The sequence below is a fragment of the Ailuropoda melanoleuca genome, chromosome 5 (genome assembly GCF_002007445.2).
Source record: "Ailuropoda melanoleuca isolate Jingjing chromosome 5, ASM200744v2, whole genome shotgun sequence".
Taxonomy (NCBI): domain Eukaryota; kingdom Metazoa; phylum Chordata; class Mammalia; order Carnivora; family Ursidae; genus Ailuropoda; species Ailuropoda melanoleuca.
The window spans coordinates 113,694,236-113,708,498 of NC_048222.1; the positions used below are offsets into that span (position 1 = coordinate 113,694,236).

The 14,263-nt window shown below is 38.2% G+C and overlaps 1 protein-coding gene across 4 annotated transcripts in view; it reads right to left on the minus strand.

Annotated features, from left to right (window-relative positions):
• ELMOD2 (ELMO domain containing 2) overlaps positions 1-8,431 on the minus strand; it is a 31,579-nt gene extending 23,148 nt beyond the window's left edge. The window contains exons 1-4 of one of the 4 annotated variants that reach the window (XM_034661586.1): positions 8,300-8,431; positions 7,016-7,166; positions 5,033-5,061; positions 1,015-1,097 (exon numbers count right to left, since the gene is read on the minus strand). In XM_034661586.1, coding sequence (XP_034517477.1) covers positions 1,015-1,026 — 12 coding nt within the window. In that variant the 5' untranslated portion in view covers positions 1,027-1,097; positions 5,033-5,061; positions 7,016-7,166; positions 8,300-8,431. The other 3 variants (XM_002926989.4, XM_034661584.1, XM_034661585.1) reach the window with 3 other exon arrangements.
• Positions 8,432-14,263: the final 5,832 nt, after the last annotated feature.

A 14,263-nucleotide genomic window follows, 5' to 3' on the forward strand; every position in this document is an offset into this window, starting at 1 on the left:
AGTATCCCCTAATATGTTTAATGATTGTAGTCTGACACCTCCTCTATCATTCCTGATATTGGTAATTTGGGTTTTCTTTTTCCTGATCAGGGTTGCTAGGAGGTTATTAATATCACCAAGAATCAAATCTTTTCAAAGAATCAATTTTCGAGTTTGTTATTTCCTATTTTTGTCCATTTACTATTTTGCTAACTTATCTTCTTTTTATTATATCCTTTATTTATTTTAGGTTTAATTTGCTCTCTTCTGGTTTAAAGTATAAGCACAGATCATTGATTTGAATCCTTAAAAACCACTCAGTTCAATTTTTTTTTTTTAATTTCCCTTGTGAGTTCTTTTCTGATCCATGAGTTAAATTTTTAATTTCTAGATATTTGGGGATTTTCTAGACGTCACAGTTTTCTTATTTCTAAGTTAGTACTGTGGGGGACAGAAAACATACTCTGTATAAGTTCAAGCCTCTGAAATTTATTAAGACTTATTTAAAGACCCATATATTGTCGTACCCAAATGAATGTTCCACATGTACTTCAGAATGTGTATATTGCATTCGTTGGGGGTAGCGTTCTATAAATGTCATTTAGGTCAAGACAAAGTATTGTTCGTAAAAATACTGTAAAAGTATTATTCAAATGGTATACATCCCTTCCGATTTTTTTGGTCTTTCTGTACTGTCAATTATCGAGAGAAGTGTATTAAAATTTTCAACTACAACTGTGGATTCTTATATTTCTCTCTTTAGTTGAGTCAATTTTTGCTTCAAGTATTTGGCAGCTTTGTTAATAAGTGCATATACTTTTAATATTATTATGTTTTCTTGATAAATAAACCGTTTTATCATTATAAACAATTCAGTCACTGGTAATATTCCAAGTTTATGTTTTCTGAAACAAAGACACAATAGCTTTTTTATGCTTAATTATTCACATGGTATATCCTTTTGCTTTCTATTTGTTTGTGTCTTTATGTTTACAGTATATTTCTTGAAACAACATTCAGTTAATTGGGTCTTACTTTTTTATCCATCTGTCAATCTCTGGCTTATTCTCTAACTTTTTGGTAGGTCTTTGCTTCCTCATCAAAAATAAAATAGCAGCCTGCATGGGGGATAAATATAAACCATTACAACATTTTCTAAGTTAATTTTGAAGGTATATTCAATACTGGAATATATAGTACTTAGAGAATTTCTGAAGTCAGTAATTTTAAAGCTTTCTTTTTTAACCTCAAACCATGTACGCACTGAAAGACTATTTTCCCAATGTCATTTACTTTTTACTAAAGAAAAAGTGGGTGATAATAAAGAATAAGAGAACAACAAATATGAATCACTTATCCTATACTCTGTAAAAAATTTTTATATGCTTATATTATTTTATTATAAAATAACATTTGATGAACATAAAAATAAAAATCTTTTTTATTACACCTACCTTGAAAGTAGGTTACAAATTACATGATTAACACATATTTACAGGCAGCAAATGTCAACAGTGAGTTTCACTACACAAGCAAATTTGGGGAGATTATCTATACAGAGTACGAACGAATGTTTCATTTGTGAACCACAACACCTACATAGTTATATACTTAAAGGTTAGGTACTTAGAATCTAGCTTTTCCAAATTAAAGGCAAAAAATATGCATATGTACATCACTATACCATATCATTGACTCACAGACAACTAAATTGATTCCATAAAACTAATTTATTATTCAACAGCTAGAATGTTATTATCATTTAAAAGCTAAGACAGCAGCTGCAATTGAAAAGCACAGCCAGTCAAAAACACTATTAGACTGACAAAGTGTTTTTTCCCTCAATTGCAAATTTTTCAAATAGCTGTATATGCATTAGTACAGTGGAACTTTGCAACATTAACATACATTGCATGACAGCCAGACTTGTCAGCACAATACTGAATTAGACTGCTCAAATTCTAATAAGGTTTTCGTTTTCATTTATAAATCCTAAAGTTTAGTAACCCTTAATATATAATTATTAAGTAGTCCTTAGCCTAAAATACAAGCAAATGAGACTCAATTTTTAACAATCAAAGAATTTCCACTGTGAAATAGTTCACAACCCAGTAGGACCATACTATCACTGCTTTAGGGAATTGCCTTAATAGATTAAAGTCACTTATTCACAGCAATTATCAGTAATGTGAAGTATTTAAATACCTAAGAAGTGTTCATGAATATTTTAAACTTTTAAAAATCTTGTAGTATATATTGGTTTAATCCCATTATCATTAATATTACTAACAACTACTATTTGTTGCATACCTATCATGTACTAGGCATTGTCTTAGACTGCTTTCATATTAGTATCTGTAATCTTAAAACATTCACGTGGATATTAGCACCTCCTTTTATGATGAGAAAATAACTTGCACAAAAGTCAAACTACTAGCAAGTGATAAAATCAGGACTTGAACCCAGACTTTTCTCACATCGATAAAAAAGTAGATCAGGGTTAATAGAAGTATCACGAAATCCGAATTTGATTTTACTTTACAAAGTAAATGGAAATATAAAAGGAGATGCAATATATTACCAGAAATGGTATTTTTAAATTGATGAGGCTTCCACCATTTGTTTATTGACAAGTTTACCTTAGATCTAAAACTTCAAGAAAAAAAAGCTTCTGTGATTTAATTCAGTAAGGAACTACCTATTTGTTGACTATCCTTTTTTTTCAGTAAGCCTTACATAACACTATTAGCAACCTATACTTTTTAATAATAACATTTTTGGGTTTTTTGTTTGTTAAAGATTTTATTTATTTATTTGTCATAGAAAGACAGAGAGCACAAGCAGGGGGAGTGGCAGGCAGAAGGAGAAGCAGGCTCCCCCTTGAGCAAGGAGCCCAAAGCGGGACTTAATCCCAGGACCCTGGGATCATGACCTGGGCCAAAGGCAGGTGCTTAACAGACTGAGCCACCCAGGCGTCCCAATAAAATTGTTAACAATACAATTTTAATGTTTACTTTTCAAGTGGGCTTTCCATAGTAAATCAGATAAAAAAGAATAAACACTGTGTTTTTCCTTAACTCATTACCACGACCTTAAAGTCCCCAATAAAGTTTACCTATACCTTCTCTAAATGCATATTCATAATTACATTCAACACTACTCTTCTTTTGTGTATTCCAAAGACCCGGAGGATTGTTGGACATGTGGTACCATTCAAATCTTTGGTCAAGGATTTGACCAAGGCACTAGAGTTCTCAAAAAGCAACATCTTATGTATGGCCCCACTTAAGTTTGGCATAATTATACCACACATAAAATCCATGACCAAGACTGTTGTCACAATCAGTTGTAGTAACAACAGTTACACACACAGCTGTGAAAATGAGCTGCTAGTTTCAGAGCTTCTCTAGAGGTTCTTCCACAATGATATTGTTACTTTGTGATATTGCATCCTAAGTTTCATATATGGAAGGAACTACATGGGTAGATAAATTTTTAGAACCAGCAACTTGTGAACTTTTTAGATCTCTACATTCTTATTAAAAAAAAAGAACAAGAATATTAATCACTCTCTAGGCTTCTGAACAAAAGAGTAGGACTCCAGACTCCTGTTCCCCAATATATATTCATGTAGGTGAGTTATTCTTACCTTGACCATTCATAAAAAAAGACTGTAACTAAATCAATAAGGCATTTATTTCATAGGTCACTCCCCAGAACATAACTGATATGCTTGCAACATTCAACAATATCCATTTTCTTTCTGGCATGAATTAGTAACTCGTGTCTGTATCACTAGACAATAGCACATCAACAGTTTTTGATTCTATTTTTTATCCACGTTGTACATCAGGACCAAGTACAAACATACCTATAGATATTTAAAATACAAATAGATGCACACACAGATAACTAAAATTAAAATTTCATAAAACAATATTTAACCTTATTACAAGCAGTGTTTTCTGATTATTTTCTGTTTCATTTCTTTTGTTTCGTTTAATGCTGGCTGTGATCTACTATGGGATTTTAAACAATGATCTAGATGACCCATACTCCTCCTTTGCCATACCAAATCATCTATCTATATATATATAATATTATATATGTATAATCTCTCTCTCTCTCTCTCTATATATATATATATGTAGAAAAAACTGTGAACTACTATTGAGAAGTACAGCATGTTGCAGATTGAATCACTGGTCCCAATTTTTCATTCCCCTATAATTAAATTATATAGTCACATGCTTACCATGGCTTCATCGTGGGCACAGTGTATTTCTCTACTCCTTGACTTGGGCTGGCTATGTAACTTACTTTAGCCAATGGGATGTTAATGGACATGACAGGAGGAAACTTAAAAAATATGTCTGTGTGGTTGGACATTCAATGATCTATTGTGAAAGCATTCTCCAAGTACCCACTATAGTTTCAACCTGGGTTCCACAATGACACGATTGGAACAGTCCTGAACTTGGGACCAACTTGAAGAAGAACCTCTCGAGGTGGCCCACAGATCACAGGCAAGAAATAAACAACATAGTGTTATATATGCCCCAGGGATTTTTAAGTTTGTTACACAGCAAAGGCTAACTAATAAATAGCATGAGGTATGACTTATTTAGGATCAAAAGGCATGTGGTTCAGGGTTGTTTGCTTTTTTTTATCACCATCCAAAATTGTTTTTCTGTCGTATAAGAATCTATCCGAAGGACACAGTTTATGAGGTTTTTTCCCCTAAGAATCTGCTTTCCCAAAGGCTATCAAGTTTTGAGGCAAAATAAAGAAACAAAACCTCAGATAAGGACAAATTATTCAAATACCTTTTGTGTGCACAAGTAGCACATACACACACACGCACACACACAGAAAACGTTTCAAAAATTAAATAATATTTTTAAAGTGGGAAATTTCATGTTAATACTCTTTACAGCAAACACTCTTCTAGTAGAATATTAAAAATAATGAATTATAAAACTGAGGTATTCTTTTAAAGAAAAAGTATCTCCAGGTTAAGTTTTCTAGAATTACCCCCTTGATATAATCCTACCTTATTCTTGGAGTATGTCAAGGAATTTTCTGAAATAAAGGAAAAAAGAAAAAAGATTGTTACCACTTAAATGCTGTTTGGAAATTACTCCATAAACTGTATAAATATCAAGCCAGTAATAAGTTAATAGTTCTAGAAGATATGATTTCTACATGTATAACACAGCAAACATTTTTAAATGTTATCCTCACAGTAGAGAGCACTAGATATGATTCCAAGATTCTCAACCCGATGTAACACACCAGAGCCAAAGAGGTGAGACCATCCTAATTTCCCCAGGGTCATGTTTCTGTCCAAACCCCCAAGTGTCTACTAACCACTGCAAATTCATTCATGGCTGCCTCACAACAGCTTAGGTCCCAGAAACCCACCTGAAGAACATACAAGTAAAGTGCTCTCTACTACATTTTCTTCATTTTTTGGCCTTATGGAGTAAGCATTTAGATTTGAGGAGCCAGTGACTGAATCATACAACAAAGGGGGTAAATTGTAGAGACTTAGATTATTTGGCCAACTATCTTCTAACCAGACAAACAGAAAAGCAGCTTCCCCATTCTTGTCTTCTGTTTCAAGAATGACTAGAATATTTTTACTAGACTATTTAAATATTTTTTTTCTGGCACATTTTCTGGCACAGTGAGAATAAAGCCTCTTTATTCTCAGCAATTTGAAAAATTCAAGAAAAATGGTTTTGCCACAATTTTATGCCTTAATATGTTCTTCCCCCATAGTACAAAACATAAACCGTTACTGCTAAGATTTCTTATCAAGAGGTACTTTGTTCTTAGAGCAGCCAAAAGGGCAAATCAAAAGAGCAGGCAGTGATTGAAGTCAGCCACAAAGTTGTGAAAAAAACTGTGGAAGTAATTAAACTTCAATCATCCAGCTGCCCTGAGGCTTACTCCCTCCTTATATCTCTCATTCTTTCCCTGTTGCCTTGGATACCCACACCCACTCCCCAGATCTCACAGGGGTGGATTCCTTAGTTGAAGTACACTTGTTCAACACAGAGGAGGATTTAGTTAAGTCATGATTTTCCATTTAACACAGTGAACATGAACTGTAGCCAATCCCAGGTCTTCCTTATTCCGGTCAAAGTATAATCACCTCAACCACATTTCTCGCTCCTCTGTGTTCTAATTTAAAGCAATATTTTCAATGAAGCATTGAAAGCTGATGAATTTTAGAAGGTAAATAGAACACCACTGTTCAAAAGAAATATAATGCAAGCCAAAATGTGAGCCATGTGTGTACTTTAAAATGCTCTAGTAGCCACATTAGAATAAAACACATAAAATTTAAATATTTTAACCCAATACATCAAAAATATTATCATTTCAACATATAATGTATATAAACAATTATTAATGAGGCATTTCTATATTCCTTTTTCATATAAAGTCTTTGAAACTGAGGGTACATTTTATATTTCTACACATCTCAATTGAGACCAATCACATTTCAAGAGCTCAATAGCCACATGTGGCTACTGGCTACAACACCGGAGAGTGCAGACTCTGAGTATAATAATCTTTACCAGGGATCACTAGATACCTGTTACTGTCCTTTCACGAATTATATAAGAGATTAAAAAACTGATGAAAAGGTGCTGAATATAAAAACTGATCTAGATTCAGACACCCTTCCCCATCATTTAAGTGAAAATTTCAAAGGACAGAGAAATAGAGATTTTTCTCTGGAAAACAGGTTTCAACTATAATCTAAGGTACAACTGATGAATTTTAGGAGCCAGAGAAGATCACTCTTTGCACAGACGTGGGTGGAACTAAATCATAATGATTCTTTTTCTATAAAATCATAGTTTTAGAGCTGGAATTATTCAAAGCTAGATTTCAAAGATTAAAAAACTAAATTTAAGTTTCTTGATCAGGATACACAATGAGTGCATCTGTCACTCTCAATACTGAGAAAAAATATTCATTCAGAGTTAAAATTGATGTATTCTTTTTCAAATAACATTACCTATCCTGTGTGTCCTTTGTGCACCTACATAGGTATCAAAAATTCGCTGCAATTCACATTTTCCAGTCATCTGTCGTAAGAGCCATTTCATCCAAAATCGAAAAAAGTGCCCGTAGAAGAACTCCCACAAAGAAATAAACATTTTTTTTTCCTGGAGAAGGAAATATGACAGATTTAATGACCTTAAATTAGATTTAAAAATGGAAAAAAATAGTTATTTCAACTTATCAAATCCCAAATTATATCTATCATGTTATTCCCTGAGTCTACTTTGTAGTAGTATTTAGGCATGTAAGAAAACAAGGACATATGTAATAAATACAATTTAGATCAGTTAAATATAGGATGGTCAAATGGTCGATTTGTCACTTTTTAGGAATTAACTGTAAAAATCAAACTACTTACTTAGATTCAACTTCTCAGTTCCCTATGTTCTCATCTTTGAGAATGAGGTTCAACAGTTTACAAACAAATGGGACCCAACTGAGCAACAATTAAATCAAATATGCCATACATTTAAATCGTTCCTATAATGAAGAACTGTTTTAACCCTTATGTATAATTCCAGTTACATCTGCCCCACAGTCAGGAGATATCAGCAAATAAAAACACAGCATATGGCTTACAAATTGAAGCATATAAGTTGAACACAGAGTAGATCACACTCTAGCTAATATTGTTGATTTTCCATTCAGAGGTGAAGGGCAGAAATACTAAGAGTAATAAACTACGCCCTCGACAAAACTTAATCGTTATGCCATTAGAAAAATCTTGAACTCCTAAATGAAGCGGGGTGGGGGGAATATAAGTGAGAAGTTACTTTAAAATAAAATGCTTTCTCTCCTTTCTGCCTTCAGCGTTCCCATAGAGACATCATCTCTGGACTACGGCCTGAGGGACTGTCAAATTTGAAATCCCCGCAGGTCAGTGCAGAAGCAACGCCCATCCTCAGATATCGGCAGCACTGCGACTTTAACATGAATCATTTAGTCCGCGCTCAACAGGACAAAAGAAACAAGAACTGCCAAGCGCAGGGAACGCAAGCCTCGCGGCGCCTGAGCTCCCCAGCCCTCGGCGAGTCGATGCGCCGAGCCCCCCTTCCGGAGCCTGACCGAGCCCAGGTCGCGCGCGGCCCGAGTGGGAAAGTACGGCTCGCACAAAGCCCCGCCGGCCGGGGCACCCCACGGCTTTCCTTAGGACACCGAGGTGCTCAACCAGCCCGCGCGCCGTCAGCGCAGCCGCAGCAAAGCAGCACCGGGCGAGACGAAAAGAAACAGCAGCCACCTCACAAGAGCGGAAGAACTAGGGGAAAGCTGGAGCTGCCTCGGTTTCCCCAACTGCGAACAGCCGGCAACGGAAACGACGCTACCCGCGGATCACTCCCTGCAAGCACCGCGACCCGGAAGTCGGGGAGGGAGGCCGCGGGAACGCCTTCCCTGGGACACTGCCCGCCCGCCCCGCCCCGCCCCTCCTGCCCCTCCCGCCACTCCGATTGGCCCGAGCTCCACCAATTGAGAACGCCAGAAGGAGGTAGAGCTGAGCTGCTGGCGCGCGTGTTCGGGTCCTAGGAACGCCCAACGGTTTCCCTGGCAACGGCTACCTGGGGGCACGCCCAGCGCTAAAGGTTGGTCTTTCAGAAGTGCCGCTCTGGACCTATTTCTCGCCTTATACGTCAGGTCGTTTGCGCCCTTATACGTCAGGTCGTTTGCGCTGATTGAAACTGTGTACTGCTCCTAAACTCCAAGAACTCACGGAAGAAGCAGCCTACCTTTGATAAGTTTCATAGCACCAAGGTTGCAAAAGCACTTTCACCTACATTTAATCTTAATTCTGCGAAGTAATTATTAACGGTCCTACTTTATGGATGAGCAAACGGGATTTACGTTTAATGACTTGCCCATGGCTAATACATGGCAAAAAAGGAGAGTTCTATATGTTGAGTCAAGAAGTTGAGACTTTGCCTTAAACCTAGGAATATCTGGAGGAAGAGCATTCCAGGCACTAGGACGGCAAATGCAAAGGCCTCGAATCAGGAGCATGCTTCATAAATGGGAAAAAGAGCAGCAAGGCCAGGGTGGCTGGAGGAGAAAGAACAAGGGGGGAGTAGAATCGTAAGTACAAAGGACAACGTCCATTGGGAAATGACTTACCCCTACCCATCCACAACTCCCAATCCCTTAGCCCCCTTTCTCATAAGCAAGCAGTATTAGTTTCTTGTTTATACCTCCAGGAGTATTTTATGCAAGTGTGTATTTGCATAATCTCTGCATCCCCTTGCTAACACAGAATGAAGCAGCAATACACACTTTTCCACACTTCATCATTTTTTAAAAAGGTGCTAATTGTAAAACATTAGACCTGTGAAGCCTCATAGAAGCAACCAACAATCAACTTGGTGATTAAAACTGGACTGTAAAACTATGTACTATAATATTAATAAAATCATAGACTCTCAGATCTTGAAGGGAACCTAAAGATCATCTCATTGAATTTTTTTTATTGTACATGAAAAGACTCAGAAAGGCAAAGTACACAGCCAATTTGGCAAATTAAGAAGTAGAAACAAACTTCTATTTCGGGGGTCTTTCAATTATTACAAAAGATCTTTATATAGTTGAAAGTGAGATAATCCTGTAGTACAATTATACGGTCCCATTACATTTTAAATTTGCTATGCTGAGAGTAAGAAGTATACAGAGAAACTCTGTCCTTGTCTCCATGCTGCCTGTTGGCCCACTTCTATCCATGTTTTTCTCCAAGAGAAAGTAATGGTAACCTGTTTGGTCAGAACCTGAAAAGTTGATAGAACTGCATTTATTGGAAGCAGAGTCACTCTACATTAAAATGTCATGTGCATATGTTTGCCTCTTCTATTTTCCACTAATTTGTTTGCATGTAACTGGCAGATATATTACACCTGTCTTGTCTCTCAGGGAAGATTGTCCTCTCTGTCTTGTTCTCTTTGGTTTTCTTCTTCCATGTGGCTGACTAAATGGTGGTTAACTCGGGATTAGAATTCCGGCTTCAAGGAGAAGGTAAGAACTACTTAGGTCTCTGAACTAATCTGTGTGCTTCTACCTGATGCTATCAAGTCACATAACGTGGAAAACAAAGGCTATAGTGTGTTGGTTATATTTTTGAGTAGGACTAAGGAATCCCAATTTTCTTAAATTCTCAGACTAAACAAGGAAGCACTGTTGATTTTAGAAATTGCTTAATGGAAAGCTTGTTTGGCATGACTGTTAATCAACAGCTCGTTGCAGTGTTCAGCATTTGATGCATAGAGGAATCAAATTAAATATCAGTGTCCCCTTTTGGAGTGTGTGAGGTCCAAAATGCAGCAAATTTATAGTGAGAAGGAAAATTGTATACTCCTTTCACTAACAGTGAAATGAATTGTCTCTGTGGAAGCATTAAAAATATTAAACAAAAAAATATTAAGGACAGTGGCAACCCTGATTGGTTGAATGATGATTTGTGCTATATCTCCCTAAAACTATTTTAAATGCTCTATTAGACACTGTAATTAGAGGGACCACCTCATATGTATGTGATTACCCATATGATTCTTTTAGTGGGAGAACAGGAAATATACAGAATGCAAAGCAGATTGTTTCTCATAGCTACCCTTACTGAGCTTTTTTTTTTTAAGATTTTTAAAATTTATTCATTTGAGAGAGAGAGCACGCACGCGAGCACAAGTAGGGGGAGGAGCAGAGGGAGAAGCAGACTCCCCGCTGAGTTGGAAGCCTGATGTGGGGCTTGATCCCAGGACCTGGAGATCTTGATCTGAGCCAAAGGTGACACTTAACCATCTGAGCCACCCGGGGACCCCAACCAGTACTGAGCTTTACTGGTGAAAAGAAAGTTTAAACTATTCAGAATTAAGCCAATTGCCTGGGGTGAAAATGGTAACCAGAACAAAGGAAATAAACATTGAATCAGGTTAAATGATTTATATGATTGTTTAAAAAAGAAGGGAGGGTGAGAGGCAGGGGAGAAGCAGGAAATTGGACGACCTACGAGGGGTCTGGAAGCACATTTGGTAGCAATCGTTGAGAGGAGGGAAACCTACTCCAGCTCCTACATCTACTTCCCCCAAGCTAACCTATCAGATCTGTTCCAATTATCCCAGCCTGGGAGAGTTTAAAGCCAATGATACTAAAGGGAAATGGGGAAATAAAGATTGTTTAGCACAGGGTGGTGATTTTAATTCATCCACTAAGGTTGTGGGGGAAAAGGACAATTAACTTGAGGGTCAAGAAATCTTCATTTGACCCCTGGTAGGAGGTCCAAGATTGTTTGATAAAGTTAATGTTGAGGGGCAGAAGGTAATGGAACACTTTTTGGGGATTATTGAATGATGATGCAAAATGTAGCATAATACCAGCAAGGGAACGGAAAGACAATATTAAGGTATGACTATTAAAGTTTGGAGCACATGAAAATGTTAGGGTAGGTAGGACCGGAATCACCATGAAGCTGAAGAAAATAAGAAATAAGAAATGAAGAAATAAGAAAAAAAGACCTGAGAATTACCCAAATGTTCCTTTGTAGTAAATATCAGACAGTGTCAGATTCTGGAAGGACAAGGAGACTCTCACCTTTCATTAAGGAAAACAATGGGAGCAGAGGAACTAATCTCCGCTAATGCTTTGTATTAATCCTCTGTGGCCCAGGACAAAAAAGAAGAAGGCTCTTGAAAATTATATGTTAACTATTATGATTTAAACAAGGTAGTTTCCATGATTTCAACAAGTGTCTGTTGTGCGAGGCATTTTAAAACCTGTAAGAGGTTCAGTCTGCCAACTGGGACTGGGATTTTATATGATCATTTCAGCTAATGCTGTCTTCTTGGTCCTACTCTCAGAAGTCAAGCACAATTTTCTTGTACATGAGAAGGAATGTAATATATGTTCATGGTCCTTCCCCCAAGATATTGACCTCTCCAACTCACTGCCACAATTGGTGAGATTGAGTTTAGACATGATTACCATCAAAATTAATTCATTGTATTGATGACATTATGATCATTTCCCCCTTGAAGGAAGAAACTCAGAAGATTTCAGCTGTGTAGTGGCAAATGACTAGTCAAACGGTTCATCAATCCAGATAAAATTTAGAATTTATTGCAATCCTTGAAGTTTCTAAACATAACTTTGGGCTACCTTAAGTATTCTGTGAACAATAAGTAATATATAACTCTCCCTCCAGTACTCAGCCAATAAAAGATAGGCACAATATCTTTATGAACTATTTGGAAAGCTATGAAAAATATATAATGGGCAGTGGCCCAAGTGTGCTCCGAGACCCTCCCATTCTAATACATTCACACATAATTTTCCAAGTTTCTGACAGACAAGACAAGCAGATTGGAGGCTTTGAATAAGATCGAATACTGCCGCCTTGTGGCTGCCACTGGGATTTTTTTTACTCAAAAAGTTCCTGATGATGGCGCTAGAGAGCTGGTTTGCCAGCATGCTGTTGGGCTCTGATNGGCCCAAGTGTGCTCCGAGACCCTCCCATTCTAATACATTCACACATAATTTTCCAAGTTTCTGACAGACAATACAAGCAGATTGGAGGCTTTGAATAAGATCGAATACTGCCGCCTTGTGGCTGCCACTGGGATTTTTTTACTCAAAAAGTTCCTGATGATGGCGCTAGAGAGCTGGTTTGCCAGCATGCTGTTGGGCTCTGATGAAAACAGTCCCCATAACTTAAGAGGAGCACATTATATTAAGACCTGAACCACCGATGATATAATATGGGTGATATCAGAAGGAAGTTGTGATAAAGAGAAGTGGACTGTGAATTAACCCTAAAGCAGAGATGCTACTTGGTCATGGGTGTGTTACAGCTCCTCAGAGACCCTTCTCATGACACAAATTCCGTTTTATTTGAGAACTTGTTGAAGCTGATTTACACGTTTGGGTTGAAAACTCCGCCAGGATAATCTGGAGAAAACCGTGACACAGGACCCCTGAGCCCCTGCCCCAATGGTAGGAGATTGGCACTGTCATTTGGGTTGTGATTTATGAGCCATGTTTGTTTTTCTGCTGCTTTTCTAGGTACCTTATGTGGTAATCTAGGCGGCTTCCTAGTTTTTGTTAGGACTGGTACAATGCCTTGTCCTTGCTCCACTCCTTCCAGGGATGGCGAGGCTGCCGGCAGCCTACTCGATGCTTTTGTGTGCATTAGTGTAAGATGCCTTCCTTGCTCTGAACAGTCGCGGTCCGGCACCGGAGTAGTCGGGGCGCGTGCTGACTTCAGCCCTCCCCTAGGCAGGCCGCTTTGGTAGCATTACAGTCTTTCAATTCAGGGCACGGTTCTAGAAACTTGAAGCCCCCTTTTTCCCCCCTCATCAGGCCTGTCTTAGTACATTCAGGGATGTGAGACAAATTTTTATAAGTATTGTTAACTTGTAGAGTATAACAACCAGGGCACATAATGGAATTCCCCTCACTGGTGGCAGAGAATGTGGTGTCTTTATTAAATGGGTATTTGGGGATGGTTTGAGCAAAGAGAATAAACGAGTTAATCTATACCTTTTTCTAAGTCCAACCTATGATTCGGTGAAGTGCTATTGTGCAGTGAGTCCCAAAATGTCATCCCTCCGATCAGCACCATCAGTATCACCTGGGACTTGTTAGATACGCAAGTTTTGGAGTCCCAGCCTTACGCCACTGAGTAACTGAAGGTGGGCCCAGAACTCTGTCTAACAAGGTTTCCAGGTGATTCCTTTTTTTGTTTGTTTTTAAGATTTTATTTATCTGTCGGGGAGAGAGAGAGTGAGCAAGCACAAGCAGGGGAAGCAGCAAGCAGAGGGAGAAGCAGACTCGCCACTGAGCAGGGAGCCTGATGTGGGGCTCGATCTGAGGACCCTGGGATCATGACCTGAGCTGAAGACAGACGCTTAACCCATTGAGCCACCCAGGTGTTCCTCCAGCTGATTCTTGTTTAAGAACGGCTGTCNCCATCAGTATCACCTGGGACTTGTTAGATACGCAAGTTTTGGAGTCCCAGCCTTACGCCACTGAGTAACTGAAGGTGGGCCCAGAACTCTGTCTAACAAGGTTTCCAGGTGATTCCTTTTTTTGTTTGTTTTTAAGATTTTATTTATCTGTCGGGGAGAGAGAGAGTGAGCAAGCACAAGCAGGGGAAGCAGCAAGCAGAGGGAGAAGCAGACTCGCCACTGAGCAGGGAGCCTGATGTGGGGCTCGATCTGAGGACCCTGGGATCATGACC